This window comes from Oncorhynchus tshawytscha, linkage group LG13 (assembly GCF_018296145.1).
Source record: "Oncorhynchus tshawytscha isolate Ot180627B linkage group LG13, Otsh_v2.0, whole genome shotgun sequence".
Taxonomy (NCBI): domain Eukaryota; kingdom Metazoa; phylum Chordata; class Actinopteri; order Salmoniformes; family Salmonidae; genus Oncorhynchus; species Oncorhynchus tshawytscha.
In genome coordinates, this window is record NC_056441.1 from 90,686,691 (window position 1) to 90,699,811 (window position 13,121).

The window sequence follows — 13,121 nt, forward strand, 5'->3', positions numbered from 1 at the left end:
TTGACATAGTGGTGATGTACTAACTAGGTGATTTACCCCATGTTGACATAGTGAGTCTAAACTAACTAGGTGATTTACCCCATGTTGACATAGTGAGTCTACACTAACTAGGTGATTTACCCCATGTTGACATAGTGGTGATGTACTAACTAGGTGATTTACCCCATGTTGACATAGTGAGTCTACATTAACTAGGTGATTTACCCCATGTTGACATAGTGGTGATGTACTAACTAGGTGATTTACCCCATGTTGACATAGTGAGTCTACACTAACTAGGTGATTTACCCCATGTTGACATAGTGGAGATGTACTAACTAGGTGATTTACCCCATGTTGACATAGTGGAGATGTACTAACTAGGTGATTTACCCCATGTTGACATAGTGGTGATGTACTAACTAGGTGATTTATCCCATGTTGACATAGTGGTGATGTACTAACTAGGTGATTTACCCCATGTTGACATAGTGGTGATGTACTAACTAGGTGATTTACCCCATGTTGACATAGTGAGTCCACACTAACTAGGTGATTTACCCCATGTTGACATAGTGGAGATGTACTAACTAGGTGATTTACCCCATGTTGACATAGTGTAGATGTACTAACTAGGTGATTTACCCCATGTTGACATAGTGAGTCCACACTAACTAGGTGATTTTACCCCATGTTGACATAGTGAGTCTACACTAACTAGGTGATTTACCCCATGTTGACATAGTGGTGATGTACTAACTAGGTGATTTACACCATGTTGACATAGTGAGTCTACACTAACTAGGTGATTTACCCCATGTTGACATAGTGAGTCCACACTAACTAGGTGATTTACCCCATGTTGATATAGTGAGTCTACACTAACTAGGTGATTTACCCCATGTTGACATAGTGGTGATGTACTAACTAGGTGATTTACCCCATGTTGACATAGTGGAGATGTACTAACTAGGTGATTTACCCCATGTTGACATCGTGGAGATGTACTAACTAGGTGATTTACCCCATGTTGACATAGTGAGTCCACACTAACTAGGTGATTTACCCCATGTTGACATAGTGAGTCTACACGAACTAGGTGATTTACCCCATGTTGACATAGTGAGTCTACACGAACTAGGTGATTTACCTTTTTACAATTTGTGATGTGTTTGTGTTGGGCTGTAGGGGGCAGAATTGAGTTGTCTTCCACAGTATGTAAGTGATGTTGTTTTCCAGGAAGTAGCGTTGTTGTTTTTGAGTTATTGTAGGCTTTTCGAATGGTCTTCAGTGGGGGGGAGAAAACAAAAAGGTATCTGGAATAGGTCATTTCAAACACAAATATAACTTTATATACAACCTTACGCTGGGGAAGAGTTCTGCGGGACAATTGCACACATTTTTTTTATGCAAAGACACACCAGAATTGCTTCCCAAAGAGGAATTGACTTGTTTCTGAATTGTCCAGTCTACACCCTGACTTAAATCTGCTTTAATAAAAAATCTGAGATAAGGTTTTGAATATTGCTGTTTATCAATGATTCCTAAACAAATGTACTGAGTTTGAGCAATGGATATACACGGAGTATACCAAACATTTAAATACACCTTCCTGATATTGAGTTGCACCCCTTTCATCATTTTCCCCCTCAGAACAGCCTCAATTCATCAGGGCAGGGACTCTACAAGGTGTCGAAAGCGTTCCACAGGGATGCTGGCCCATGTTGACTCCAATAAGGGCCTAAAATGATCACCTGCCAAATAAGGGTCGATTTTTGGCTTTGGCGGGGTAAGACGTCTGTTTCACGAGCGACATTGTTGGGTGTTCAGGGCTCCGCAGTGCCAGCATATTCCACTATGATCTCATTTATAGTCAAATAAATGCTGCAGTAGCTGTTTTCAAATTATTTTTTGCAATTTTGTTTCATAGCTGGTAAAATAATCGCTCCAAAGTCAAAAGAACTACAGATTCTATATTGCCTATCCCGCCTCGCGCTGCAACACTGCCTGGCTGGAGGCTGTGTTGCACGTGAAGAGTTGATTTTGAGAAGAAAAAAAATTCCAAGCGCACAAAAGCGTATTTCTCTAAAATGTGGAGCACAAATTAGTTGAAAACCCTGTTAGTGAGCATTTCTCCTTTGCCAAGATAATCCATCCACCAGACAGGTTTAGCCTATCAAGAAGCATGATCATTACACAGGTGCATCTTGTGCTGGGGACAATAAAAGCCCACTCTAAAATGTGCAGTTTGGTCACACAACACAATGCCACAGATGTCTCAAGTTTTGAGGGAGCGTGCTACTTGAGTGCTGACTGCAGGAATATCCACCAGAGCTGTTGCCAGATAATTGAATGTTCATTTCTCTACCATAAGCCGCCTCCAACTTTTGTTTTATGAGAATTTGGCATTACATCCAACCGGCCTCACAACCACAGACCACGTGTAACGGCTTCTTCGCCTGTGGGATCTTCGGAGGATGGGGGGGTGCTGAGGAGTATTTCTGTCCACTCTTTTGTGGGGGGAAAACTAATTCTGGTTGGCTGGGCCTGGCTCCCAAGTGGGTGGGCCTATGCCCTCCCAGGCCCACTCATGGCTGGACTCTAATGAATTCATTTAATTAAACTGATTTCCTTCTATGAACTGTAACTCAGTAAAGTCTTTGAAATTGTTGCATGGTTGTTTTTCAATGTTTGAGTTTCATCTGCTAGGGAAGAGAAGATGACGTTTCTACTAGTCAGACTCAATCTCACAAACACAGGGTTGCCAGGTCTAGCAAAAATGACCACTCAAAACCCACCCACAAGGCATGAAAACTCACCCCCCAAAAAAAAAAAAAAAAAAAAAAAAAAAATTCACAGCATGAGTCACCTCATTTAGTCAGTATACCTGTTTTCCATAACTTTATTGTTACTTTATTGAGCAAATTAAGTAGGAATATCAACGTAACTAGCAAAATATGGTTTTCCATTTAAAACAATAATTATTGAGCTCTAATGTGAATTAAAGGAATTTAAATATGCCGCAAACTGGTTACCAAAGTAATTAGAACAGTAAAAAATACCTTCTTTTTTTTCATACTTGTGCAATACAGTCTGATATACCACAGCTTTCAGGTAATCAGCATTCTGGGCTCAAACCACGTAGTTTATAATTGTAAATATATCCCTTATCTGCATGTGCTATATCCCTTATCTGCATCTGCAATTTTCTGGCAATTATGATGTTATTACTACAGACTTTTTTTATTTTTATAAATGGCCTATTTGTGAGATTAGATTGACTTGTCATTTCAATAGGCATAGGCCAGTCCAACTGACTAAAATCTGGGTCTCTGATTGTAATTAAACTTTGCCATGGTTTGGTTAGCTACATGCAGGTGACCGAGAGCCTGATAGCCTACAGTAACCCATGGTTTGGTTAGCTACATGCAGGTGACCGAGAGCCTGATAGGCCTACATCAGATAGCCTACAGTAACCCAGGCAGGTAGTAAAATGAATGATTTAGCAGCTAGCCTAGTTCAAATTGACAAACTCATTTGAGGGAAGAAGTTCTTCCGTTGCCGTGGTGGAATAGGCTATTGAGGATTGGGTTGTAATTTCAATCACTGAATCAAATGTTAATAATATGGATATAAACTGAATAGGTCTATGCTTGTAAACAACAGCCAGTGATTAAAAACCTCAATAAAACCTGTAGCCTGTCTAATGCATTCTAATAACAGCTGATCCGGCAATTGCGATTGAACTGTGACCATGTTCACAATTGATAACTTTCCATTTTCATTAATTAAACATGGCCATTAATAATTGCATAATAACACAAGGCCACAACAACAATAAACTGAAGTTATAGGCTATTTATTAAATCATTTTGCCAGCTGCAGGTAGGTTACACAAGACACCAGTGATATAGACATTTCAACATTATGCTACATGACCAAATGTATGCGGACACCTGCTGTCATGGGTATTAATATTGAGTTGGTCCCCCCCGTGCTGCTATAACAGTCTCCACTCTTCTGAGAAGGCTTTCCACTAGATGTTGGAACATTGCTGCTATAACAGCCTCCACTCTTCTGAGAAGGCTTTCCACTAGATGTTGGAACATCGCTGCTATAACTGGCCCATGTTGACTCCAATGCTTCCCTCAGGGAGGCTGGCCCATGTTGACTCCAATGCTTCGTACTGGGAGGCTGGCCCATGTCGACTCCAATGCTTCGTACTGGGAGGCTGGTCCATGTCGACTCCAATGCTTCCCACAGGGAGGCTGGCCCATGTTGACTCCAATGCTTTGTACTGGGAGGCTGGCCCATGTTGACTCCAATGCTTCGTACTGGGAGGCTGGCCCATGTTGACTCCAATGCTTCGTACTGGGAGGCTGGCCCATGTTGACTCCAATGCTTCCCACTGGGAGGCTGGCCCATGTTGACTCCAATGCTTCGTACTGTTGTCTAGCTGGATGTCCTTTGGGTGGTGGACCATTCTGGATACACACAGGAAACTGTTGAGTGTGAAAAACCCAGCAGCATTGCAGTTCTTGACACAAACCGGTGCGCCTGGCACCTACTACCATACCCTGTTTAAAGGCACTTCAATGTGTTCTTAATGTTTTGTCCACTCAGTGTATGTCATGGAAATAACAGCTGTTCTTAATGTTTTGTCCACTCAGTGTATGTCATGGAAATAACAGGTGTTCTTAATGTTTTGTCCACTCAGTGTATGGCATGGAAATAACAGGTGTTCTTAATGTTTTGTCCACTCAGTGTATGTCATGGAAATAACAGCTGTTCTTAATGTTTTGTCCACTCAGTGTATGGCATGGAAATAACAGGTGTTCTTAATGTTTTGTCCACTCAGTGTATGGCATGGAAATAACAGGTGTTCTTAATGTTTTGTCCACTCAGTGTTTGTTGCTGGAACAGTTGTGTAAGGTTGGTAGAATCGTATTCAAAAAGACGAACCGCTCTGATGCCTGGTTGCTTCCACCTAGTATTAAGTTATTATCAAAACAACCTCCTTTTAATGTTTAATTTCTAATTTGGATGATTTCTATAATTTTTCTTTGACTTTTTCAAAATGTGGACTAAGTTTTTCATAGATGGATAGGAAAAATAATCAAATGTAAATTTAATGTGGCTAAGTGTGAAGCCTGCACAGGTGGTGTGTAGACTTCCCCCAGCGACTGTATCCCTGAAAGTACCATTGTTTTCGTGAATTTGATGATATAATCGTAAAGCCCATTCAAAAGATTAGGAGACATAACACGGAAGTGTTCTTTGTCCTGACTGCTGATGTGTACTTCCACAACTGGTAGGAGGGGCCTATTCTGACCACTCAGGGGGGAGGGGCGGGGATAGAATAGCACAGTACTAGCCTGTCTCTGTATGAGGGCCTCTAAGCCTAACTAAAAGACTACTATTTTACCTGTATTTTCTCCGTCTACCTTCTACGTTCAATATGAACAGAAACACTCTGTCGCCAGGACAGTCGGGAGGTTAGTGTGTGTGTATTTGCGTGTGTGTGTACGTGTGGTGGACTTTCGTTTTCATGTTTATCTCCTGCGTTCACAGTGCAGGAATGTGTTAAAGTGCCAGCTAGGCAGAGTGCTCCCTCTCTCCCTCTCTCGTTCTCCCTTTCTCTCCTTCTCCCCCTCTCTCTCTCTCCCCTCTCCTTCTTCCTTTCTCTCATTCTCCCTTTCTCTCTCCCCCTTTCTCTCCTCTCTCTCTCTCTCTCTCTCTCTCCCTTTCTCTCTCTTCTCTCTCTCCCCTTCTCTTTCTCCCTCTCTTCTCTTTCTCCCGCTCTCTCCTCTCTCTCTCCCCTTCTCTTTCTCCCTCTCTCCTTCTCTCTCTCTCCCCTTCTCTTTCTCCTTCTCCCTTTCTCCCCTCTCTCTCCCTCCCTCCCTCTCTCTCTCCCCTCTCTTCCAATCTGCTGAGCTGTCAGTTTCTGCTAGCTGCGGTTCAATGCATCCCAAATGACTCCCTATTACCTAGCTAGTGCCCTTACATGAGGATTCTGGTGCCAGTTGGGATGAATCCATAACCGCCTCAGACACAGGAGGATCGCTGTTATTCCTCAGAACTCCCTGTAAAGTTGTCAGTAGTTTTATCTGAGAGCGTCAGTTTGAAACTTTGATTGATTTTTTTTTTTGAAAATGCGTTGATGTACATCGATAGGCTCTCCAGGAGACTGATATTGACTGAGTGGACTTGCCATTGTGATGCATCATTTGGACTGTTGGATGAGGCTTGCGGCCACATTGAGATTGTTAGAAAATTCTCTATTGAACCAATGGGAGGTTATTGAACAAAAATGAAATACAAAATCCGTCTGCCTTCTTCACGTACACAAGTTGACTTGCCTGGGGGGGGGAAATATATGACACAAATGTTTTAATCCTTGTTAATGTGTTTCTTTTCCTCTGTAGGCCCTGCTCAGGTTCCCATGATGTCCCCTAATGGTTCAGTGCCTCCAATATATGTGCCTCCTGGATACGTTTCACAGGTATGCTCTCCCTCTCTTCCTGTTTCACGGGTATGCTCTCCCTCTCTTCCTGTTTCACGGGTATGCTCTCCCTCTCTTCCTGTTTCACGGGTATGCTCTCCCTCTCTTCCTGTTTCACGGGTATGCTCTCCCTCTCTTCCTGTTTCACGGGTATGCTCTCCCTCTCTTCCCGTTTCACGGGTATGCTCTCCCTCTCTTCCTGTTTCACGGGTATACTCTCCCTCTCTTCCTGTTTCACGGGTATGCTCTCCCTCTCTTCCTGTTTCACGGGTATGCTCTCCCTCTCTTCCTGTTTCACGGGTATGCTCTCCCTCTCTTCCTGTTTCACGGGTATGCTCTCCCTCTCTTCCTGTTTCACGGGTATGCTCTCCCTCTCTTCCTGTTTCACGGGTATGCTCTCCCTCTCTTCCTGTTTCACGGGTATGCTCTCCCTCTCTTCCTGTTTCACGGGTATGCTCTCCCTCTCTTCCTGTTTCACGGGTATGCTCTCCCTCTCTTCCTGTTTCACGGGTATGCTCTCCCTCTCTTCCTGTTTCACGGGTATGCTCTCCCTCTCTTCCTGTTTCACGGGTATGCTCTCCCTCTCTTCCTGTTTCACGGGTATGCTCTCCCTCTCTTCCTGTTTCACGGGTATGCTCTCCCTCTCTTCCTGTTTCACGGGTATGCTCTCCCTCTCTTCCTGTTTCACGGGTATGCTCTCCCTCTCTTCCTGTTTCACGGGTATGCTCTCCCTCTCTTCCTGTTTCACGGGTATGCTCTCCCTCTCTTCCTGTTTCACGGGTATGCTCTCCCTCTCTTCCTGTTTCACGGGTATGCTCTCCCTCTCTTCCTGTTTCACGGGTATGCTCTCCCTCTCTTCCTGTTTCACGGGTATGCTCTCCCTCTCTTCCTGTTTCACGGGTATGCTCTCCCTCTCTTCCTGTTTCACGGGTATGCTCTCCCTCTCTTCCTGTTTCACGGGTATGCTCTCCCTCTCTTCCTGTTTCACGGGTATGCTCTCCCTCTCTTCCTGTTTCACGGGTATGCTCTCCCTCTCTTCCTGTTTCACGGGTATGCTCTCCCTCTCTTCCTGTTTCACGGGTATGCTCTCCCTCTCTTCCTGTTTCACGGGTATGCTCTCCCTCTCTTCCTGTTTCACGGGTATGCTCTCCCTCTTCCTGTTTCACGGGTATGCTCTCCCTCTCTTCCTGTTTCACGGGTATGCTCTCCCTCTCTTCCTGTTTCACGGGTATGCTCTCCCTCTCTTCCTGTTTCACGGGTATGCTCTCCCTCTCTTCCTGTTTCACGGGTATGCTCTCCCTCTCTTCCTGTTTCACGGGTATGCTCTCCCTCTCTTCCTGTTTCACGGGTATGCTCTCCCTCTCTTCCTGTTTCACGGGTATGCTCTCCCTCTCTTCCTGTTTCACGGGTATGCTCTCCCTCTCTTCCTGTTTCACGGGTATGCTCTCCCTCTCTTCCTGTTTCACGGGTATGCTCTCCCTCTCTTCCTGTTTCACGGGTATGCTCTCCCTCTCTTCCTGTTTCACGGGTATGCTCTCCCTCTCTTCCTGTTTCACGGGTATGCTCTCCCTCTCTTCCTGTTTCACGGGTATGCTCTCCCTCTCTTCCTGTTTCACGGGTATGCTCTCCCTCTCTTCCTGTTTCACGGGTATGCTCTCCCTCTCTTCCTGTTTCACGGGTATGCTCTCCCTCTCTTCCTGTTTCACGGGTATGCTCTCCCTCTCTTCCTGTCTCGTGGACACACAAACACACACCTACAATTTAAATTGGATTTGACCTTTGTAATGTACAGTGCCTTCAGAAAGTACTCTGACCCCTTGACTTTAAAAAATATTATGTTACATTACAGCCTGAATTTAAAATGTATTAAATTTATATTTTTGGGGGGGTCACTGACCTACACAAAGTACTCTGTGGAAGTGGAATCGGGTTTTAGAAATGTTTTAGTCAATAAGCTGAAAATGTCTTCGAGTAGATAAGTTTTCAAGCCCTTTGTTGTGGCTTAAAGTTCAGGAGTAACAGTTTGCTTAACAAGTCACACGATAACTTGCTTTGTTTGCAATAATAGTGTTTAAACATCTCTGTACCCCACACGTACAGTTACCTGTAAGGTCCTCAATCGAGCAGTGAATTGGTAGATTAAAAAAACAGAATATATAATAAAGCAGATATTGAATATCCCTTTGAACCTGGTGAAGTTATTAATTACACTTTGGATGGTGTATCACCCAGTCACTACAAAGATACAGGCTTCCTTCCTAACTCAGTTGCCGGAGAGGAAGGAAACCACTCAGGGATTTCACCAGGAGGCCAATGGTGACTTTAAAACCGTTACTGTTTTTAATTTTTTAAATAAAAATATATATTTAACTAGGCGAGACAGTTGAGGACAAATTATTATTTACAATGACTGCCTACACCGGCCAAACCCGGATGACGCTGGGCCAATTGTGCTCTGCCTTATGGGACTCCCATTCACGGGCCGAATGGGATGCAGCCTGGATTCGAACCAGAGACTAGTGACGCCTCTTGCACTGAGATGCAATGCCTTAGACCGCTGTGCTACTCGGAAGTATGTACAGGAGGAAACTGCGGATGGCTCAACAACAGTGGAGTTACTCCAGAATGCTGAAGGACAGAGTGAAAAGAAGGAAGCCTGTACAGTACAAATATATATATATATATATGCTCCAAAACATGCATCCTGTTTGCAACAAGGCACTAAAATAAAACTGCAACATAAATTAAACTATATATTTTTGTTCTGAAAATGTTTGGAGCAAATCCAACACAACGCATCACTGAGTAACTGCCTCCATATTTTCAAGCATGTTGGTGGCTGTATCATGTTATGGGTATGCTTGTCATCAACAAGAAGTCGGGAGTTTTTAGGATGAAAATAAACTGAAAAGGGCTAAGCACAGGCAAAATCCTAGAGAAAAACCTGGTTCAAGCTGCTGTCCACTAGACACTGGGAGATGAATTCACCTTTCAGCAGGACAGTAACCTAAAAAACAAGGCTAAATCTACACCCGAGTTGCTAAGAAAGAGGACATTGAATGTTCCTGACATTGAATGACATTGGCTTCAAAATCTATGTCAAGACTTGAACAATGGCTGTCTAGCAATGATCAACAACCAACCTGACAGATCTTGAAGTATTTTTACAAGAATAATGTACACATATTGTATAATCCAGGTCTGCAAAGCTCTTAAGACTTACCCAGAAAGACACACAGCTGTAATCACTGTTAGAGCCTTACCCAGAGAGACCCACAGCTGTAATCGCTCTTAGAGACCTACCCAGAGAGACTCACAGCTGTAATCACTGTTAGAGACCTACCCAGAGAGACTCACAGCTGTAATCGCTGTTAGAGACCTACCCAGAGAGACTCACAGCTGTAATCACTCTTAGAGACCTACCCAGAGAGACTCACAGCTGTAATCGCTCTTAGAGACCTACCCAGAGAGACTCACAGCTGTAATCGCTCTTAGAGACCTACCCAGAGAGACTCACAGCTGTAATCACTCTTAGAGACTTACCCAGAGAGACTCACAGCTGTAATCACTCTTAGAGACTTACCCAGAAAGACACAGCTGTAATCGCTGCCGAAGTTGATTCTAACATGTATTGACTCCAGGTGTATGACTGCTTATGTAAATGAAATTTCTGTGTTACATTTTCAAGACATTGCAAGAATAAACAATAAAAAAACAAACACATTTTCACTGTCATTATGGGTTATTGTGTGCTGATGGGTCATTATGGGTTATTGTGTGCTGATGGGTCATTATGGGTTATTGTGTGCTGATGGGTCATTATGGGTTATTGTGTGCTGATGGGTCATTATGGGTTATTGTGTGCTGATGGGTCATTATGGGTTATTGTGTGCTGATGGGTCATTATGGGTTATTGTGTGCTGATGGGTAATTATGGGTTATTGTGTGCTGATGGGTTATTGTGTGCTTATGGGTTATTGTGTGCTTATGGGTTATTGTGTGCTGATGGGTCATTATGGGTTATTGTGTGCTGATGGGTCATTATGGGTTATTGTGTGCTGATGGGTCATTATGGGTTATTGTGTGCTGATGGGTCATTATGGGTTATTGTGTGCTGATGGGTCATTATGGGTTATTGTGTGCTGATGGGTCATTATGGGTTATTGTGTGCTGATGGATCATTATGGGTTATTGTGTGCTGATGGGTCATTATGGGTTATTGTGTGCTGATGGGTCATTATGGGCTATTGTGTGCTGATGGGTCATTATGGGTTATTGTGTGCTTATGGGTTATTGTGTGCTGGTGGGTCATTATGGGTTATTGTGTGCTGATGGGTCATTATGGGTTATTGTGTGCTGATGGGTCATTATGGGCTATTGTGTGCTGATGGGTCATTATGGGCTATTGTGTGCTGATGGGTTATTGTGTGCTGATGGGTCATTATGGGTTATTGTGTGCTGATGGGTCATTATGGGTTATTGTGTGCTGATGGATCATTATGGGTTATTGTGTGCTGATGGGTCATTATGGGTTATTGTGTGCTGATGGGTCATTATGGGCTATTGTGTGCTGATGGGTCATTATGGGTTATTGTGTGCTTATGGGTTATTGTGTGCTGGTGGGTCATTATGGGTTATTGTGTGCTGATGGGTCATTATGGGTTATTGTGTGCTGATGGGTCATTATGGGTTATTGTGTGCTGATGGGTCATTATGGGTTATTGTGTGCTGATGGGTCATTATGGGTTATTGTGTGCTGATGGGTCATTATGGGTTATTGTGTGCTGATGGGTCATTATGGGTTATTGTGTGCTGATGGGTCATTATGGGCTATTGTGTGCTGATGGGTCATTATGGGCTATTGTGTGCTGATGGGTTATTGTGTGCTGATGGGTCATTATGGGTTATTGTGTGCTGATGGGTCATTATGGGTTATTGTGTGCTGATGGATCATTATGGGTTATTGTGTGCTGATGGGTCATTATGGGTTATTGTGTGCTGATGGGTCATTATGGGCTATTGTGTGCTGATGGGTCATTATGGGTTATTGTGTGCTGATGGGTCATTATGGGTTATTGTGTGCTGATGGGTCATTATGGGTTATTGTGTGCTGATGGATCATTATGGGTTATTGTGTGCTGATGGATCATTATGGGTTATTGTGTGCTGATGGATCATTATGGGTTATTGTGTGCCGATGGATCATTATGGGCTATTGTGTGCCGATGGGTCATTATGGGCTATTGTGTGCCGATGGGTCATTATGGGTTATTGTGTGCCGATGTGTCATTATGGGTTATTGTGTGCCGATGGGTCATTATGGGTTATTGTGTGCCGATGGGTCATTATGGGTTATTGTGTGCTGATGGGTCATTATGGGTTATTGTGTGCTGATGGGTCATTATGGGTTATTGTGTGCTGATGGGTCATTATGGGCTATTGTGTGCTGATGGGTCATTATGGGCTATTGTGTGCTGATGGGTCATTATGGGCTATTGTGTGCTGATGGGTCATTATGGGCTATTGTGTGCTGATGGGTCATTATGGGTTATTGTGTGCTGATGGGTCATAATGGGTTATTGTGTGCTGATGGGTCATTATGGGTTATTGTGTGCTGATGGGTCATTATGGGTTATTGTGTGCTGATGGGTCATTATGGGTTATTGTGTGCTGATGGGTCATTATGGGTTATTGTGTGCTGATGGGTCATTATGGGCTATTGTGTGCTGATGGGTCATTATGGGCTATTGTGTGCTGATGGGTCATTATGGGTTATTGTGTGCTGATGGGTCATTATGGGTTATTGTGTGCTGATGGGTCATTATGGGTTATTGTGTGCTGATGGGTCATTATGGGTTATTGTGTGCTGATGGGTCATTATGGGTTATTGTGTGCTGATGGGTCATTATGGGTTATTGTGTGCTGATGGGTCATTATGGGCTATTGTGTGCTGATGGGTCATTATGGGTTATTGTGTGCTGATGGGTCATTATGGGTTATTGTGTGCTGATGGGTGAGGAAAAAATGTTTTTTTTAATACATTTTGAATTCAGGCTATAACACAACAACCTGTGGAATAAGACTAATACTTTCTGAAGGCTCTGTAGATGCTTATACATACCGGTTCTCCTTTCATAAGTCTGATTTTGGCCTCCTGATTTCATGTCCGACTCATTCTACGTCCTCAGACACAATCAAACATTTGTAACCCCTAATAACCTGTTGTCTCAGATCATATACAGAAGTTGCCAATAATAATTGTTGTTCTCTCTCTCTCTTTCTCTCCCCATCGCTCTCTCTCTCTCTCTCTCTCTCTCCCTACCTACCTCGCTCTCTCTCTCTCTCTCTCTCCCTACCTACCTCGCTCTCTCGCTCTCACCCTACCTCCCACCCTACCTCGCTCTCTCTCTCCCTACCACCCTCCCTACCTACCTCGCTCTCTCTCTCCCTACCTCGCCCTCTCGCTCTCTACCTACCTCTCTCTCTCTCTCTCTCTCTCGCTCTCTGCCTACCTCTCTCTCTCTCTGCCTACCTCTCTCTCTCGCTCTCTGCCTACCTCGCTCTCGCTCTCTGCCTACCTCGCTCTCGCTCTCTGCCTACCTCGCTCTCTGCCTACCTCGCCCTCTACCTACCTCGCTCT

At 43.9% G+C, this 13,121-nt stretch overlaps 1 protein-coding gene across 1 annotated transcript in view; it reads left to right on the forward strand.

Annotated features, from left to right (window-relative positions):
- fndc3a (fibronectin type III domain containing 3A) overlaps positions 1-13,121 on the forward strand; it is a 139,429-nt gene that overhangs the window by 55,210 nt on the left and 71,098 nt on the right. Inside the window, 1 exon segment of the mRNA XM_042296525.1 lies at positions 6,405-6,481. Coding sequence (XP_042152459.1) covers positions 6,405-6,481 — 77 coding nt within the window.